At 42.1% G+C, this 19,728-nt stretch overlaps 1 protein-coding gene and 1 long non-coding RNA gene across 4 annotated transcripts in view; one reads left to right on the forward strand and one right to left on the reverse strand.

Annotated features, from left to right (window-relative positions):
* Nucleotides 1-19,728, forward strand: part of LOC114688196 (protein lifeguard 2-like) — a 43,210-nt gene that overhangs the window by 1,999 nt on the left and 21,483 nt on the right. Inside the window, exons 1-3 of one of the 3 annotated variants that reach the window (XM_028862820.2) lie at nucleotides 5,987-6,085; nucleotides 6,226-6,351; nucleotides 10,439-10,713. In XM_028862820.2, the coding sequence (XP_028718653.1) occupies nucleotides 6,350-6,351; nucleotides 10,439-10,713 (277 nt within the window). In that variant the 5' untranslated portion in view covers nucleotides 5,987-6,085; nucleotides 6,226-6,349. Of the gene's footprint in view, nucleotides 1-5,986; nucleotides 6,097-6,225; nucleotides 6,352-10,438; nucleotides 10,714-19,728 lie in introns of those variants that run through there. The other 2 variants (XM_037203523.1, XM_037203524.1) reach the window with 2 other exon arrangements.
* On the reverse strand, nucleotides 1,842-5,975 carry LOC119087579. Its single transcript, XR_005091039.1, has 3 exons — nucleotides 5,586-5,975; nucleotides 3,459-3,601; nucleotides 1,842-2,458 (listed from the first exon to the last, which is right to left on the reverse strand). It is a non-coding gene; the product is annotated as an uncharacterized LOC119087579 (long non-coding RNA).

The raw sequence follows: 19,728 nt of genomic DNA on the forward strand, positions 1-19,728 counted from the left end.
TGTGGTTTATTTCCCACTATTCACACCTGACTTTATAGACAGTCATTTCTTTTGTTTTTCTTTCTATTTATTCTTCTCTCACACAATACATCCTGACCACAGCCTCCCCTTCCTCCCCTCCTCCTAATTCCTGTCCCACCTCCCCTCTCCCCCAGATCCACTGCTCCTCCATTCTCCTTCAGAAAAGACCAGGCCTCCAAGAGATATCAACTGAACAAAGCATAACAAGTTATAATAAGACTAGGCATAAACCCTCATATCAAGGCTGGGCAAGGCAACCCAGTAGGAGGAAAAGGGTCCCAAGAGCAGGCAAAAGAGTCAGAGACACCCCCATTCCCACTGTTAGGAGTCCTACAGAAATCCCAAGCTAAAGAACCACAACAAATATGCAAAACCCATGCAGGCTCCGTGAGTGCAAGAAGGAAATCCAGTTAATATGACTGGATTTTGGTCAGCGTTGGTTCAAATTTCTAGAGTCTGACCTTGGGCGGTTTATTTTAGCCATATTTAAGCACAGCACAATTTTAGGAAAACCTCTCTCCCCCCCTCCCCCGCCTCCTTCTCTCTTAGTTCAGTTAGTGCTGTTCATATGTGCAAGGGTGTATAAGCATCCTACCAATGAGTATACCTCCAAAGAAAAATGTCCTCCTTTCTCAGCAGCTGTCAACTGCCAATAGTTCCTCAGTAGGAGTGGGCTCATAGCCCTCTCCTGTCTGTGCTGGAATGTTGACTGGCTTGATCTTGTGCAGGTAACCATAGCTCCTGTGAGTTCATGACTGCAACAACCATGTCACGGCCAGGAGATCACATTTCACAGCCCTCTTTCTCATCCTTTGGCCTTCATATTCTTTCTGCCTTCTCTTTTTTATGTTCTCTAAGCCTTAGTCTGGAGGATTTTATATATAGATATAGATACATAGATATAGATAGAGCTATATAGTTATATATAGATATATAATAAAACATATATATGTATATATAAACATTGTCACTTATTTTCAGCATGCTAACTAGTCATGAGTCTCTGCATTGACTGCTGCCCTCTGCAAATAGAAGCTTCTCTGACCAAGGTTGAGAACGGTACAAACCTATGTGTGTACACATAAATATTTATAAGGCAGTTTGACAACATGACTTTAAGCAAAATAACAATAGTCGGTCTCCTTTGGTGGTCTTGCATACGGCTCTTGGTATTTAGACTGTAACAATTATTCACCATTCACAATTGGTGTCAACACAGCTGGTCATAGAAGTGGACTTTTTTTTTTAAATACCTTTTCTATTGTTTCACATTTTTTCTTTGTCAATCCACACATGCATTGTTTTCCTTTGGAAACAATGGAAAGAGTTGTTGGGGAGATAGTCCAGTCAGTACAGTGCTGGCTGCACCAACAGGGGACCTGAGTTCCACCCTCGGATCCACGGGAAGTTGGGCGTTATGGTGCATGCTTGTAATCCCAGTGCAGTGCAGTGGGGATGGGAGCATCCCTGGGGTCACTGACCAGCCAGCCTGGCCACTTCAGTGAGCCCCTGACCCCACAGAGAGACCCTGTCTCACCAATAAGGGGAGCAGCTCCTGAGGAATGAAACCAGAAGTTAACTTCTGGTCCCCAAATGTGAATGTACACTTATGAACACACACACACACACACACACACACACACACACACACACACACACACACACACACAATGCATGCTTGTGCATTTGTACCCATAACACAAACATGCATCACATACATACAAGCATGCATACAAATCTTCACATGTGCACATACACACCAATAAAAGAAAAGTGAAAGTATCAAATGGAAAAAAATATTTTTCACCCTCAAATCTTCTCCCACCAGGAGGCAGGGTTCACCATGGACAATGTCTCATTCAGGGGTTGGCAGTGGTACCTCCTTTCTGAGCTGTTCTTTTATAGTGAGTGGTAAGTTTCTTTGCATGCTGATAGGCCTCTCCACCGATGCAGTAATACAAATCAGACCAAGTTAGGAAAAGGCCCGGCCAGTTTAATGGGTAAAGCGTTCCTGGGTGACTCCTGGCTCCACAGATAGGCGATGGGGATGAGACAGAAGAACCACGGGTCTGTTTTCTGGGGTGCAGCTTAAATACCCTGTGGGAGTGGTCTTGAGCCTCTCTGGGGGAGGAGCTGTGTTTGGAGGACTTTGAAGGGCCGGGGTGGGGGAAGTTGAGGTGGATTTTCCACCAGAACATTCCAGACTCTTTGGGTATAGGGATGCCAGGGTGCCAGGGGTTTAGGTGGAGCTCCCACCCCAACAGTGAGGATGCTGTTGCCCAGCTTAATACCATCAGTGACTGTGTGGCACACAGAGCTAACTCAACAAGTAGCTTCCTCACGCAGCAGCAACTCCTCTGCAGATACCTTAGAGCAGTGGTTCTCTACCTGTGGGTTGTGACCTTTGGAGATCCAGTGAACTTTTCACAGGGGCCACCTAAGACCATTGGAAAACACAGATATTTACATTACAATTCATAGCAATGCAAAATGACAGTAAGTAGCAACAAAAATAATTCTATGGTTGGGGGTCACCACAACATGAGGAACTGTGTTAAAGGTTCTCGGCATTAGGAAGGCTGAGAAGCACTGCCTCGGAGTACAGCAGCATCGGCTGCAAGGGCCAACAGAAATTAGGAAGCAAAGATGTTGGGGATCAACTCAAGAGCTGAGAGAAGGAAGCAACACCCTATGAAGGCTCTCACTAGTCCTCTCCTCCCTCAGGGGGACTTCAGGAAGACTGTGAGCCACAGGGGGCCAAGGCTCCTTGAGGTGTCTGGGGGAGGTATCTCAGACAAACACATGTCTTAATCCATTTGTGCTGCTGTAACAAATTACTGGAGACTTTGTTTATGAGGAACAGACATTTTTCACAGCTCTGATTGCTGAGTCCCATTCCCCAGGATTTCATCCTCCTTGGCTATTCTTGTCTAAACGGTCCACCTTTTAAAAATGTTCTTTTTTTTCTTTAAATATATTTTTAATTAAAATACAGTTATATCACCTCTCCCTTCCATTTCTTCCCTCCAACCCCTCCCAAGTACCCTCCTGACTCCCTCCCAGATTGATGGCCTCTTCTTTGATTGTTACATATAAATTGCATATATAACAATGAATTATGCATACATATATGCACAAACATATAAATTCAACCTGCTGAGTCTGCTTCTGTTACTTTTATGTGTACAATTTCAGGGCTGACCAGTTTGTATTTGATAAACAATTGGGGGGCGCTCATCCCTGGAAAGTCTAATTCTCTCTCTCTCTCAGTAGTCACTAGTTACTTATAGATATTTGTCTGGGGGTTGGACTCCATGAGATTTCCCCCTTTTTACATTAACATGGCTATTGATAATGCTATTGTTTAGGTCTTGTTTATGCAGCCATTTCTAGGAGACACAGTCTCACATCAGACTTCCTGGCCCTCTGGCTCTTACAATCTTTCCCCTCTTCCATGATGTTTCATGAGCCTTTGGTGCAGGATTTTTGTGTTGTAGATGTTTCCAATGGGATTGATCCCTCCACGATCGTTGATCTCTGCAATGTATCTAGTTGTGGTTTTCTGTAATGTCTCTAGTTCCTGTAAAGAGAAGCTTCTTTGATGAGGGGTGATTACACTTACTTGTGGCTATAAAGATCTTTTATAATGTAGTTAGAAATTATGCTGATCTGGTCAAGTGGCAGTACTAGGACCTCATTTAAGATCCATGACTTCACTAGGCCTGGGTGGCTGACTAGGTCTCTAGTACCAAGAGAGATTTCTCTTCTGTTGAGTGTCTTAAGTCCAACTAGACAGCTGTTGGTTCCACCAAAATGTGAATGCCACTATTGCACATTTAGTGACACTTTGGCATTCTGATCATTGTTGAGGTTTGTAGGCATTACAACTGGATAGGATTATTGAATGCATCCATCTCTCGGTTGCTTGCATAATACGTTCTATTATACTGGCAATTAAGTTTCAACATATAAATTGGGGAAATATATTTAAACCATAGCACACAATGAGAGATACTCAGTCTGGAGAAAGCGGAAGTTCAACTAGACCATACAGACAATTAGTACATATGAGATGTGTAAGAAAATTTTGGTAATGCTGTGTGTACATAAACTGTTAAAACAGAAGTAAATGCTTCTCAAGGCCTTAAAATTTCACACTAACAGGAAAAAAACTAAGCCAACTTCCTTAGGTGGTTATTAGTTTCAGTGTGTGGCATCATTTGCAGGATTTTACATTTTACATGATTTATGTGTTGCATAGTTCACTAGTTAAAACTCTCAAGATGAAAAAATAGAGCAGATGTATGTATAAAACACATCACAGGACAGAGTCTACCAGGTTGATCTCAGTCCTCGGGGGAGGCTTTGCCCTGGAGGAGGGGGGAGTGGAGGATGGGTTGGGGGGAAGGGGAGGGGGTGGGAGGAGGAGAACAGGGGAACCCATGGCTGATATGTAGAACTGAATGGTATTGTAAAATAAAATAAAAGGAAAAAAAAAAACCACATCACAGGCTGGTTTTTAAAAAGATGATCACGTTTTGTTTCCTGATGATTATAGGCCACAGCAGATCCACAGGCTAGGTGCATCCTCGCCCTTTATGTTAAAGGGGTGGGACTCTGCAATTAAATTTCTAGTTGGTTTACTCACCTGCCAAATGCAAGGTAACTGAGGCCATAAATCACACAGTTGATGTTCTTAAGTGACTAGTACATTTAAGAATGCAAACCACGGCTACATGTAAGAAGATACCTGTGTAGACTATGAGGTTGATGAGAAGAGAAAGGATTTTGATCAAACTGTAGTTAATTCATTAGTTATAATCCTGACGTGTAAACAAATAAATCATATTAACTGCATTCTGGAGGGAAAAACACATAATTAACTGGGGTTGACTGTTTACACTAACACACCAGAGAGAACGGGGACTGCACAGAGGTAATGGGCAGGATCTGTGAGACTGTGAGGTTCCAAAGAAGACAGCAGAGGCACATATTCTCACTGACGTTTCTTTGTGGCCAGGGTGGAGGAGGGGTGGTCAGTCTATGTCCCCTGCTGTAGGCAGGCCTTCTGGACTTCCTGTGCTGTGACCTGAGCACCGGACAACGCTGTGTAAGATTCTTGCTTCCCAGTTCTCATTGCCCGCGTTGTACTTCCTCCCAATCCTCATATCTAACACCATCTTTCTTATATTTTTGGTTGTGAGCCTTGCCTTTAACAGCTGAGCCATCTCTCCAGCCCTTAACACCATCTTTCTAAGAAACAGCCAACATGTCATCTCCACCTCCATGATTGTAAGTGGCTGTTCTTTCTTACAACTTTTCCCTCTTTCTCCTTTACAAGTACACCGTGCACACTGTCTCCCTGTACACAGGGAAGGAATATATCTTTTCTGTATTTCTTTCCCTTCCTCGCTCTCTATACACAGTAAACAGGCACTAAGTTTAGTGAATGAGTTAGTAAAAAAAACAAAAACAAAAACAAAAACAAAACAAAAACTCCAGAGAGGACAAGTTTCCCCTCCTTCCCTACAAATCCTAGAGAAGGGCTCTCGGTAGCTGCTCACCTGATCACGTCTTCTCTCACCAAACAGTCTGATCTAGGTCTTCCAGAGCTTCCCATTGATCTGTGACCTGTAGGTAACAACCACTCATCATGGGGGAGGGAAAGAAAGTCATCATGGTCTACCAGAAGGACCAGTTCATACTTCGCTGGAAATGAGCCTTACTCATCTGAAATAATGGTGCAGGACCCCTGGAGTTTTGTGAGCATCTTCCTCTTGCTGAGAGGAAAGTGATGGACAGCTTCCTCATGGATGGAGCCTCTTGCTCCAAGACATGGAGTTGGCTTGAATACCCGAGTGTAGGTCTCCTTGAGACCCAACAGAGAGTGCATCGGCTGGCATGGGGATCAATAGAGTGGGCTTCACTTCCTGATAGGAAGGTTCCACCCACCCCAAGCTCCAACTGCCACTCTCGTAACTGTCACCCAGAGCCTTGCTTCTCAGTCTTCCCACCGCCTGCCTGTTCTTTGGAGGGCTGCTGCCTCAGGAGTCAGGAGAGCTTTGTGAGGACCGGGTGAAAACCTCATTGTGTTTCAGGGACCAAGCAAACAGAGTTCCTTGAGGAAAGCTCAGTGCTTTGGGGTTTTGGTTGCTCTTGTCTTTGCGTGCTTTGAAAAATCTTGCTGTCTCTCTTGATTTTTAGGACACTATAGACACCAGCTTGGTTATTTGAGCATCTTTCAGTGACCTTCAGCTTTCCATGAAGATTGCTTTCTCAGAGGAGCTCCAGACTATCATAGAGGGAAATATTTCTTTTGGTCTTCAAAATGTAAATATATTATTATTGTTATTATTATTTGGAATAAATGGCCACTGTAAAATCTCATTCAAGTCAAGTACATTCCCAGCTCAGTTGTATCAGAATAATGATTTGTATTATGTCTTTCCAGAGAGGCGGTAAAATAGTAATTCAATCTTCCTAAATACTATTCTCAAATTTTGCTTTCTAAATTCAAAACTGTATCATAGTGAACTTCACATTGGTGCATGTATATGCATATGTTTTTGTGTGTACCAAAATTAATTTAACTGCTTCCCTGCTGGTGGATAACGGGCTGTTGGAAACTTTTGCCAGTTGTAATGAATGATATACTGAATCCTCTTTAACATGCACCTTTGCCTTCATGTTTATGGAATAAATTACTCCAACTGTAACTGTTGGGTCTAAAGCGCTACACATTTGGAATTCTGGTAGATATCACTAAATTTTCTCAAAACTGAAAACTTTATATTGCTATGAGGTGCTGTCCCTCAAGTCTGATAATCTACTATACATAGTTGACTTAATGCTTAGGACCCATGATTGTTTTAGAGTAATAAAAATACTTTAATTTTACTTAAAATTAAGAAAAACTTATGAACATAATAATGGATAACATAATAAATCCATACTGGTTTATATCAATATTTCTAGCAATAACAAGAAAAAGATCATTTTAAATAAGAATAAATTTAAGTTTATAATTATTTATATTAAATATATTTACAGTTTTGTGGAAGAGGGAGCTCAGTAGAAGAAATGTGTAGGTTCATGAGAGTCATAATGTGCCTCTGGATTATTTATTTCTTTATAGCCTTATGACCATGAGAATCATCTTTTTAATCTTTGAATGTTTTTTATGTAAAAAAAGACATTTTACTACTGCCTTTATTTACAGTTCTTTGGTTGTTTTATGAGGTGTTATCTCCTAGGGTAACTGGCTATTTAGATTTTTTTATGAATTGGTTGTTTGTTTTCATTTCTCATCTTCATTGAGTTGCCAATATTTCCCTTTCTGCAGTATAATGAACATTGAAAGTATTTACCATTTTTCATATCAGAATTGTTGGATTTTTTTGTAGTCACATTGAAAGTGTTCTGTACCTCCAGTCTGCCAAGCAATTCTTTTTTATGGTATTATTCTTATAAATGCTTATCTAAATAGTCCTTGTATTTGCTAATAGAGCATCTATTTTCAGTTCACCTGTTTGCTAGTTAGTTTTCTATTTCTGTGACAAAATACCATAACCAAGGCAACTTACAAAAGAAAGAGTTCAGTTGGGATTATGGTTTCAGAGGGTTAGAGTCCATGGTAGTGGAGCAAAGGCATGGTGATATGCAGCTGGAGCAGCAGCTGAGAGCTCAATCCTGATCCACAGCAGGAGTCAGAGAGAGAACACAGGGAATGGCAAGAGTCTTTTGAAGCCTCAAAGCCCACTCACAGCGACACACTTCCCTTACAGTCCACAACTCTTAATCCTTCCCAAACAGTTCCACCACCGAGGGACCAAGTATTCAAACATTTGAGCCTGGGGGGGGGGGCACATCCTCATTCAAACTGCCACAACCTACAATTCATCTTTGAGTGACACATAAAATAACTATTAAACTATTTTTGTTTCCAAGCGCATAACTAATTATTCCAACATCAGAGGGCATAATTTGAAGTTTCACCTTTATCAACTATTAAAAATCTCATATATACATCAATCTATTCCTTGAATCTCTTCCATCTCATTGATCCATTTATTTATTGCTAGCTGACACTATAGCTTTAATTATATAGCTTTATATCATATGTATCTGATATGTATATATGTATATATACATTTTGATTTCTGCTAAAGTAAATCACTACTGCATCTCTTATAGTCCTCTTTCAAATTTGCTCTTGGTTTTTCTCATATATTTACACTGATGAACTTTACTGTTACTAGAAAATCCTACTGAATCTTATAAACTTTAGAGATTAATTGGAGGAAAAAGGACATCTTTATTAAATGGCATCTGCTTCTCCAGGAACATGGCAGTTTTTTGGACTTCCTGTTTACACCATTCTAGCTTGGCCTTCCTAGTCTGCTTTTCTTGCTCTGTCATGTCCCTTGTGACACAGGATGCAGGCAGCAGTAGAGGGGACTTGCTTGAACTCTTCCAATTTAGCTGGATGTGGTAGCGCACGCCTTTAATCCTAGCACTTGGGAAGCAGAGGCAAGTGGATCTCTGAGTTCAGTGCCAGCCTGGTCTACAGAGTGAGTTCCAGGATGGCCAGGGTTACACAAAGAAACCTTGCCTCAAAAATAGCAGTTGCAGCAGCAGCCACAACAACAACAACAAAACGAAACAAAAACAAAAAAAATGAGAGAAAGGAAGAAAAGAATCTTCACGCGTGCCATGAGATTAATGGGAGAGTCTGCCTTTGCCTTGGCTCGCCATCCCGTGGGTTCCTGAGACTTGGCATTTTGGCTGCCCAGCACAGCAGCTACGCCAACTTCCTCAGCCACCATTTCCGGTCTCTGCTTTCATACTGGTTTCCTCTGCTCCTTCTCTACACTGTAGGTAGAGGTGTCTTTGGATCCCCGGTTCCCTTGCTGTAAACCTCAGTGGTTGCCCACTGCATTAGTTTTCTCTTACAGCAAATACAACTTTGTGCAGACTTAGTGCCACAAACATAGCAAACACGCGATCTCACAGTTCTGTGGTCAGAAGTTCCATATCAGGATCATTGGATTAAAACCACGGTGCCAACATGGCTGAGTTCTTTTCTGGAGACTTCATAAGGAAAAGTCTCCTGCCTTTTCCAGATTCTACAGGCCACCTACACTCTTTGCTCCAAGCTGCTTCTGGAATCATCTCCACATCATCTGTATCATTTTGACTTTCATTTACCTTTCTCAGTCTGTCCTTTCTGCCTTCCTCTCTTCTAAGTATGATCATAAAACAAACAACTTAAATAAACGTTGGGATTTGATTGAACCTGGAACCATCTTATCTCAGTGTCCTTGTGTGCATCTGCAGTATTTCTTTTAACAAGCTAACATTTCCAGGGGCCCTGGAGAGGGATGTAGAATCATTGGGGCCTATAATTCTTCCTAACGTTATTGATGTCATTGAGAAACCAATGCCAGTGTTAAATTATTCTACCTCCAAGTGACAAAATCCCACAACACCATAGTTTAGTCTCAGTACACTATCAATTTCCCTATTCTGGTATACAAACATCTTCAATTTCTGGGACCTGTCTTCTATGCTTCCTCTGGTCCTGGTCCAGGCTGACTGCTCTATCTGGGAAAACCTTTCTCTACTTCTTTATTTCACCAAGTCCTGTAATCCTCCCAGCCTTTCCATAGGCTTCCCTTTCCCTGGGAGTCTCTGAAAATCTGTTCTACTCCCAGTCCTTTCCTCTGGATACCATGTAGTATCTCACACCCTTCTATGTTCCTGACTTGCTTATATTGCCTTAATATCCTTGTTCATCTGAATATCTTCTTTCCCCCAGTGTAAGCCAATTGAAGACAGAAGCAATGATAGAATCTCCACATGCCCCTTTAACTCCTTACTGAATGAATTAAAACATTGATTCTGTAATAGAAGGCAAATTCTTTTTCTCTACAACAGTGGTTCTCAATCTTCCTAATGCTTCGACCCTTTAATACAGGTCCTTGTGTTATCATGACTCCCAATCATAAAATTATTTTCATTGCTATTTCATAACTGTAATTTTGATGCTGTTACAAATTATAATGTAAATGTTTTTTGGAGATAGAGTTTCCTACCCCCCCAGAGCTGAGGACTGAACCCAGGGCCTTGCACTTGCTAGGCAAGTGCTCTACCACTGAGCTAAATCCCCAACCCCTGGAGATAGAGGTTTGTTGAGAGGTGGTGACCCACATGTTGAGAACCGCTGTTCAACAGGATCCATCTTACAAGTATTTGCTCATTCATTTAAGAAATATTTATTATGCATTAATGTGAAATGCATGAATCCACAGTCATTAGGAATATAGGAAAATAGGAAATGATCCCTTGAAAGTAATAAGAATAGTAAGGAAATGGGGGTGTGGTCATGAGGACATGAATGACAGGTCTTCTCTTCCAGGAAAATAGACTTGGAAGTCAGTGAGCCAATCAACTTTAGTTCCGGAGATCATCAACACCTGGTTCAGAAAGCAGCAATTAAAAGTGGCCACTCTAAAGGGGATCAGCCCTTCACATATTCATCCAGAAACACACCACAAGAAGCCATAAAATACCCACGTTCCAAGCAAAGAGATGCGGCAAATACCTATGCAGTACAAATTTCAGATGATGTTATCTCAGAGGAGACCATCACAGGTCCACCCGGTCCCTTCCAAGACATGTCTGTCCGTAAAGGTAAGAGTAGAGTACTTGAGCTTGGAAAGGAGCAATGTTTTCTTAAAATATCTCCATGGTATATACTGCCAGAAAGAATGGATTCTTTTTTATTTAGCTCTTCTGCCCTTTCTTACTATGAAATGTGTCAAAGGCTGTTGTAATAGAATGCCATGATGTTGTCCAGGAGACTCAGAGATCCATAATAAACATATGACAAACAAAATACAGATTTTTTTAGGAAGTGTGAGTTAACTATTGATTATTAAATGTTTTGCCTACATACAACATGATCGCATAATATTGGCTTAAGTCTTTAAACATTAATTCAATATCCTGTATATTTATTCTGGAATAAACCAGGAATAGATTCATTGAGGAATGACAGAAAATTTTTAAATTGTGTCATAAATAAATGAGAACGTTTTTCTCATGAAATATGATGTTGAAGGGTAGGTAGCTAAGGTCAGTGCCATGGTTCCCCACGTCCCCAAGCCTTTTTGGGACCTGGATAGCTTGCAGGTGGACTCAGAACTTTGACTCCCAGTGATGCCTCTCCATGCATGGTCGTGTGTCCCCCGTCCCCATCCCCCCACCCCACCCCCGCCATAGCCTGGAAAGAGGCCTTTGGGAGCTCTAGCCTTTCAAGGTGGAAAGGGAGAGGACCAAAGAAAGACCAAGGGCCAAGGGATGACAAAGTTTCTGGCAGCTGCAAGAAGTCCTTTCATGAGAGGAGTCCCAAGACCTCTCTAAACTGGACCTTTCTAGAGGCTTCCCCAGAACCACATCTCTGCAAGAGCTTTCATCCACCTATAGTTGATCCTTTCTGAAGCACATGACAGCTCTGTCTGTATTTTCCTTGTTGGGCTGATTATATGTCACAAGATCTGGATTGGAGCATAAGAAGCCAGGGCAGATGTATGTCTAACCAGTCAACTGACTAGATGCCAAGACCTTCACAGTGCCACGTAAGGGCAGGAGTTCTGCAATTAGTCTTTACAGCTCTCTGAATGAAGATGTTACAGTGTCATGTTGGAGATGTGGAAGCCACATTTAAAGAGGTAGAACTGAAATATATATATGTAGAAGCCCCCTCGCCAAAGTTAATGATTTCCAACAGTGTCTTCTGGAGACAGGTGAGCCTTTCTCTGCTTTCAGAGGTTACACAGTCTATCAGATGAAAGTGTCATGGAGGGGAGAAAATTATCAGGGTAGTGAGGGAAGAGTTATGGAAGGAAGACCTGTAATTCTTGAAGGCATCTCTATGAAAATACAATTTAAAATTCATTAAGTTCACCCATGTTAAGTGTACCATGTTTTCAGTACTTTTACAGATTTGCAGCCAGCACCATAATCAATTTGGGATCATATTCAATTCACTTCCAAATGAAATCCATCAGGAGTTCCACCCACCTTCCTCGGCCTTGCCAGAGGAATCTACTCTGTAACCCTATGGATCTGCCTACTAAGGCCATTCATACAAGCAGGAGCACAAAGCATATGCTCTTTTGGAAATCTCTTCCTTCATGAAGCATAAGGTTTTAAAGTTCACCCACTTAGGAGCATTAGTTCTTATTCATTTTATGGCCATATAGTATTCTATTGCCCGATGATAACACATGATGTTGATGTGTTTGTTAAGGAGTTTGATTCCACTGGGAAAAGACCACAGACTCAATCCAATTTAGGATTAATGAATTTATTATCACTGCGAGCAGGACGACAGCCTTACAGCCAAGATGAAGGCATGCCACCTGGAATGGGCTAGAGGAAGGGTCCTTAAAGGTGGAGAGCACAATCATCTTGTTTTTCTGGAGTGGGCAGCTACTCTGAAGGCTGTCTCACTCCCTCAGCTAGCAAGGAGCTCTTTCTCACTCCCTGGTACACAGTCATAAGCAGGTTTGTAAAAGCCAGAGCAAGCAGTTAATTATCTCACCGTCATCTTACAATTCTGAGGAGGGGGCAAGGAGTTGAGTTGCCTGGAACTTTTCTTTTAGAAACTTAGAATGGGTGCCCAGCACAAAGTGGAGTTTTCCTTGCCCGTCACATCACGTATTTGTCAGGTGAAAATTTGGCTGTTTTGCCTTTTGGTTATTGTGACTAGCGCTGCAACCGATATCCATGGAGAGCTGTAGCAGGTCTGAGCAGGGCAAACATGGTGTTGACAGGCCTCGCCCTTCCCACTTCCCTCTCCCTTGTGAACCATAGGTTACATCCCTAAAGCCAGCCACCAAGTCTATCCCCTTATTTGGACACTTTCTTATACCAGACTCATTCCTAAGGCTGATCACCAAGGTCCAACTATCAAAGCAATCAAAATCCCCTTCTGGCTAGCCTAATTAATATGCCATATCAAAATATGCCTCCACATCCTAGCCCATTCTAACACAGGCCTCCCCTTTTTTCCTCTTTAAAAAAATTCACGCCTGCAAGGTCATTTGCTGCTGTCCCCCGCACCCCCCCCCCCCCCCGTGATAAAGGATCTCTGTGAAAACAGGTGTTTGGGTGTGGTTTGTGCCTAATCCCGGGTCGGAGGGAGTACCCTGCTTGTGCAGGTCCCTTCAGTTCATATAAACATACATTTACACCTCTCTTAAAAGGAATGAGGGATTGTTGGGTGACATCACAAGTATCCTTCACTCTTTGAGGAATGCAAAACTTTTCCAAAACAGCTGCACCAGTTTTCCTTTCAACCAATAATGTATGAAGTTTCCGGTTTCTCAACACCCTGCCAACACTGGTTTCTTTCTGACTGCAGACATCCTAGTGAGTGTGAAGCAGTATTACGTAAGAGTTTTCACTTGAGTTTTCCTTTTTCCTCTACTTTTATTGAAAATAGATTTTTTTTCTCACGTAATGTATCATGATTACGGTTTTCCCTCCTTCTGCTCCTCCAAGGTCCTTCCCTTCCCTCCAATCTGGATCCACCCGCTTTCTGTCTTTCATTAGAAAACAAACAGGCTTCTAAGGGATAATAATAAAATACAACAAAATAAAATATAATAAGGTAGAATAAAAACTATCATATTGAAGTTGGACAAGATAAACAGAAGGAAAAGAGCATAGGAGAAGGCACAAGAATCGAGACCCACTCGTTCACAAAGGAACCCCATCAAAACAGTAAACAGGAAGCTGAAATATATATGCAGAGGACCTGGTGCAGAAAGGCCGTCAGCACGCTGCCTCAGTCTCTGTGAGTTCCTAGGAGCTTTGCTGATGTTCATTTAGAGAGCCTTGTTTCCTTGATGTCCTACATCCCCTCTGGCTCTTACACTCTTTCCTCCTCCCCTTCCAAGGGGTTCCCTGAGCCCTGAGAGGAGGAATTTGATAAAGACATTCCATTTAGGGCTGAGTGTTCCAAGCTCATTCACTCAGCATAATGTCTTGCTGGGGGTCTTTGTATTTGCTCTCATGAACTGTAGAATGAAGCTTTTCTGATGATGGCTGAGCAAGGCACTGATCTCTGAGTATAGCAGAATGTCATTAGGAATCATTTTATCGCTATTTTTTTTAGACCAGTAATATTTGGTTTTACCTTAGCGAGGTCCCTGGGCTATCTAGTCTCTGATTCTTGGTCATACGAGCAGTGTCAGGTGTGGGTTCCATCTGGTGGGGGACGCCTTGGGTCAAATCAGTGATTGATTGGTACCCCACAGGCTTTGTGCCACCACTGTACTAGCATATCTTGTAGAACAGCACTGAAGATCAGAGCATTTGTGGCTGGCTTCGTGTTTATGTGTCCTTGTGGTAGCCTGCAGAGTACCTTCCTGTACCAAAGACACTAGCAAGTAGCGGGGAAGGCTCTGTGTAGGCACCAGCTCGGCTTCTCCATGCTCGGAGGTGTGTAGTGTTGTCTTCAGCAATGAGGCCTTGCTGTCAGTTTGTGGGGAGCAGCCTATAGTCTTGGCATCAGTCTTGATTGTTTGGGGGTTCCCTTGGGACCCCTTTGATCAACAACTCAATTAGATGTAACCCAATTCAGGTACAGGAAGCTTCACTTGGTGATGAGATGGCGAACTGGGGCTCTGTCTCCACCATTATCTGGTGATTTCATTTAGATAACCTTCACATACGTTTATATTTTAGGAAGCTTCTACTATATTAGAGTTCCATACTACCCCTCAAATGGCCCCTAATTTTACCTGTCTCTCCCTTCCTCATATTCCCTTCCTCATCCCTCTTTCGCCTCCCAACTTGATCCTCCCATTCCAGCCACACCCCCATCCATCCATTAGTATCTATCATACTTCCCTTTCCTGAGGATCTGTTTGGATTCTTCCACACACAGCCATGCAGTTTGACCAGCACCATTTGTGGAAGATACTGTCTTTATTCCAGTGTGTATTTCTGGCTTCTTTATCAAAAAACAGGTGTTCATGGGTGTGTGGATTTATGTCTGGGTCTTCGATTTCATTCCATTGATCAACGTTTCTGTATTTGTGTCAATATCATGCTGTTTTTATTACTGTAGCTCTGTAGTACAACTTGAAACTGGAAAGAGTGAGATCCCCCAATAAAAATAATAGAAAAATCCCTCTTTTATTATTTGGGATTGCTTTAGTTATCCTGTTCTCTCTCTCTCTCTCTCTCTCTCTCTCTCTCTCTCTCTCTCTCTCTCTCTCTCTCTCTCTCCCTCTCTCTCTCTCCCCCCCTCCCTCTCCCCTCCCTCCCTCCCTCCCTCCCTCCCTCCCTGTGTTTCCATATGAAGCTGAAAAGCATCCTGTTAAGATCTATGAAGAAATGTGTTGGAATTTTTATGGGGATTGAATCTGTAGATTGCTTTTGATAGGATGGCCATTTTTACTATGTTAAACCTACTGATCCATGAGCATGGGAGATCTTTCCATCTTTTGATACCTTCTTCAATGTCTTGAAGTTTTTTTCACACAAGTCTTTCAATTGCTTATTTAGAGTTATTCCAAGATATTTTATATTATTTGAGGCTATTTCGAAAGATGTTGTTTTCCTGATTTCTTTTTTTAGTCTGTTTGTCATTTGTTGACAGGTGGACTGATTTTCGTAAGTTAATTTTATATCCAGCTACTTTGCTAAAAGTGCTTATCAGCTGTTGGAGTTTCCCAGTGGAATTTTATGGTCACTTATTTATATTATCACATCATTTTCAAATAAAGATACTTCGACTTCTTCCTTTCCAATTTTTATCCCCTTGATCTCCTTCAGTAGCCTTTTCCCTCTAGCTAAGATTTCAAGTGCTCTGTTGAATAGTTATGGAGAGAGTGGACAGCCTTGTCTTGTTCTTGGTTTTAGTAGAACTGCTTTGAGTTTCTCTCCATTTAAGTTGATGTTATGGGACTGCTATAAATTGCCTTTATTATGTTGAGATGTGTCCCCATATCCCTAATCTCCCCAGAATTTTTATCATGGAGGGGTGTTGGATTTTGTCAAAGGCCTTTTCTGCATCTAATGAGATGATCATGTGGTTTTGTCTTTTGGTTTGTTTATATGGTGGGTTACATTTATTTATTTATGAATGTTGAACTATCCCTGCAACTCTGGGATGAAGCTTACTTGATCATCGTGGATGATTTTTTTTTGATATGTTCTTTGATTCTGTTTGCAAGTATTTTATTGAGATGTTTAGCAGCTATGTACATAAGGGAAACTGGTCTGAATTCTCTTTCTTTGTTGGGTTTTTATTTGGTTTGGTATCAGGATAACTGTGGGATCATAAAATGAGATGGGCAGTGTTCCCTCTGTTTCTATTTTGTGGAATAATTTGAGGAGTATTGGCATTAATTCTTCTTTGAAAGTCTGATAGAATTTTTTGCTAACACCATCTGGCTCTGGGCTTTTTTTTTTTTTTTTTTTTTTTTTTTTTTTTTTTTTTTTTTTGAGAGAGAGACTTTTAATGACTATATTTCACTAGGGGTTATAGGTCTGTTTAAATTGTTTATCTGATCTTCCCCTCCCCCCCCCGCCCCCACCCGAGACAGGGTTTCTCTGTGTAGTTTTGCATCTTTCCTGGAACTCACTCTGTAGCCCAGGCTGGCCTCGAACTCACAGAGATCTGCCTGGCTCTGCCTCTCGAGTGCTGGGATTAAAGGCATGTGCCACCACTGCCCAGCTGTTTATCTGATCTTGATTTAACTCTGTTAAGTGATATCTATAGAGAAAATTATCTTTTTTTTTTTTTTTTTTTTTTTTAGATTTTTCCAATTTGGTGGAATATAAGTTTTTAAAATATGTCCTTATGATTCTCTAGATTTCTTTGGTGTGTCTGTTGTTAGATGCACCTTTAAATTCTAATTTTGTTAATTTGGATACTCTCTTACTCTGCTAAGGTTAATTTGGATAAGGATTTGTCTTAGGGTTTCTGTTGCTGTGAAGAGACACCATGACTATGGCAACTCTTATAAAGGAAAACATTTAATTAGGGCTGGCTTGCAGTTTCAGAGGTTTAGTCCATCATCATCATGGTGGGACATGGTAGAGTACAGGCAGACATGGTGCTGGAGAAGGAGCTGAGAGCTCAGTGTCTTGATCCTCAGGCAGCAGCAGGAGTCTGTCCACTCTGGGAGTAGCTTGAGCACAGGAAACCTCAGAGCCCATGCCCACAGTGACACACTTCCTCCAACAAGGCCACACCTCCTAACAGTGCCACTCCCTATGAGCTTATGGGGCCAGTCACATTCAAAATATCACAGGGTTTGTGAATCTTACTGATTTCTCAAAGAACAAACACTTTGTTTCATTGATTGTTTTTGTTTGTTTCTAGTTTATCGATTTCAGTCCTGAGTTTGATTATTTCTTGCCATCTACTCTTTTTGGATGTGATTTCTTCTTTTGGTTCTAGAGCTTTCAGGTGTGCTGTTAAGTTACTAGTATGAGGTCTCTACATTTTTTTTTTTAATGCAGGCACTTAGTGCTATGAACTTGCCTCTTAGGCCAGCCTTCATTGTGTCCCATAAGTTTAGGTATGTTGTGCATTTTCATTCAATTCTAGAAAGTCTTTAATTTCTTTCTTAATTTATGTCTTAGACCCATTTTTCTTTTCTTTTCTTTTCTTTCTTTCTTTCTTTCTTTCTTTCTTTCCTTCCTTCCTTCCTTCCTTCCTTCCTTCCTTCCTTCCTTCCTTTCTTTCTTTCTTTCTTTCTTTCTTTCTTTCTTTCTTGACAGGGTTTCTCTGTGTTGTTTTGATACCTGTCCTGGATCTTGCTCTATAGCCCAGGCTGATCTTGGACTTACAGAGATCCACCTGGCTCTGCCTCCCGAGTGCTGGGATTAAAGGCATGCGCGCACCCTACAACCTGGCTCAGACCCATTTTTCCTTCAGTAGTGAGTTGTTCGGCTTCCCTGAGTTTGTTAGCTTTCTGTTGTTTCTGTTATTGATATCCAGCTTTAGTCAGCGGTGATTAGATAGGATGCAGGGTGTTATTTAAATTTTCTTGTATCTTTTGAGACTTGTTTGTATCCAAGTATGTGGTCAATTTTAGAGAACTTTTTGAGGTGCTGAGAAGAAGGTATATTCTCTTGTGGTTAGGTGGAATTTTCTGGCTATTTTAAGGCCTTTTTCTTGTGCTTCAGCTATGTTGGGATACTCAGGACCGGCTGTGATAGGGTTGCTGAGCTCCAGTGGAGACATATTGTCCTCGATGTTATTGATTGTGGTTTTTTTCTTTATTAAGAAATTTTTTATTCATTTTTATATACCAACCGTAGATCCCCCTCTCATCCCTCCTCCTGCTCCCCCCAGCTTCCCCCCCACAAACCCACCCTCCATTCCCTCCTCCAAAAATGTTAAGGCCTCCCATGGGGAGTCAGCAGAGCCTGGTACACTCAGTTGAGGCAGGTCCAAGCCCCTCCCCCTTGCATCGAGACTATGCAAGGTGTCCCACCATAGGCATTGGGCTCTAAAAAGCCAGCTCATGCATCTAGGATAGATCCTCATTCCACTGCCAGGGGCCCCTTAAACAAACCAAGCCACACAACTGTCTCACTTATGCAGAGGGCCTAGTCCAGTCCCATGCAGGCTCCACAGCTGTTGGTCTAAAGTTCATGAGTTCCTATGAGCTTGGTTTGGTCATCTCTGTAGATTTCCCCATCATGATCTTGATGCCCCTTGCTCATAGAATCCCTCTTCCCTCTCTTCGATTGGACTCCTGGAGCTCGGCCTGGTGCTTGGCTGTGGATCTCTGCATATTGATTGTGTTTTAACACTGATGTCTAGGTATCTGGGCTTGGGAAGACTGCAATTCTAGGTGCTGATATCTTGTCTTTGTTGGTTCCTTGGTTTCTGTTTCCCTCACTGACTCTTAGGAGAGCGTGGTGTCTGTGTGTTGCCTGGTAGGAAATTCTTCTGGGGTCCTGGTAGGTGTAGCTATGGGTGGTTCCAGGTAAAATGTGTTTCTGGGTATTTTGAGCTGACACTTCAGAATGGAGATTGGCTGGGTGGTCCTGGGGGGTATCCAGAAGAGGGAGGAAAGCAGGGTCTTGCTCCAGGATCTACTTAGTCCCCTGGGAATGGGTGCAGAGAGTGAGAGGGTGCCACATCAGAAGGCTTGCTACAGAGCTGGGGATGAGAATGGGGACTGGACTTGGAGGCATGGAGGGAGAGGTGGAGATCTGCAGTTAGCCTGCCTGCTTGCTTCCCTGGTCAGAGTGGCCTGTGGGTTCCCGGGAAGACTTGCATGTTCATAATGATTAATAGTCTTGGACATCTTTTGCATGCTTGTTAGCTATCCACGTGTCTTCTTTGGGGAAACACTGACGTTATCCTGTCCCGTGATTCTGTGCATCGACTAGCCTTAGGTCTGACAGCAGGAGCCTTTACCTGCTGATCTCTCACCAGCCCCCAAGAAAACATTTTTAATAATTGGACTGGATACTCCTTTTGTTTGTCTATTCTTACAACCGGGTGTCTCTTTGTTGCTCCATTTGGTTTCCACCTTCTAAGCTGAAGCATTCCTCTGGCTTGAGTCTTCTGAGTAGCTGGGATTACCAGTGTACCCCACCACGGTGGCTTTAATGAGATATTCTTTAAAAGTTCTACAGAGATCAAAACACATTGTGGAGATG

This window comes from Peromyscus leucopus, chromosome 3 (genome assembly GCF_004664715.2).
Source record: "Peromyscus leucopus breed LL Stock chromosome 3, UCI_PerLeu_2.1, whole genome shotgun sequence".
NCBI lineage: Eukaryota > Metazoa > Chordata > Mammalia > Rodentia > Cricetidae > Peromyscus > Peromyscus leucopus.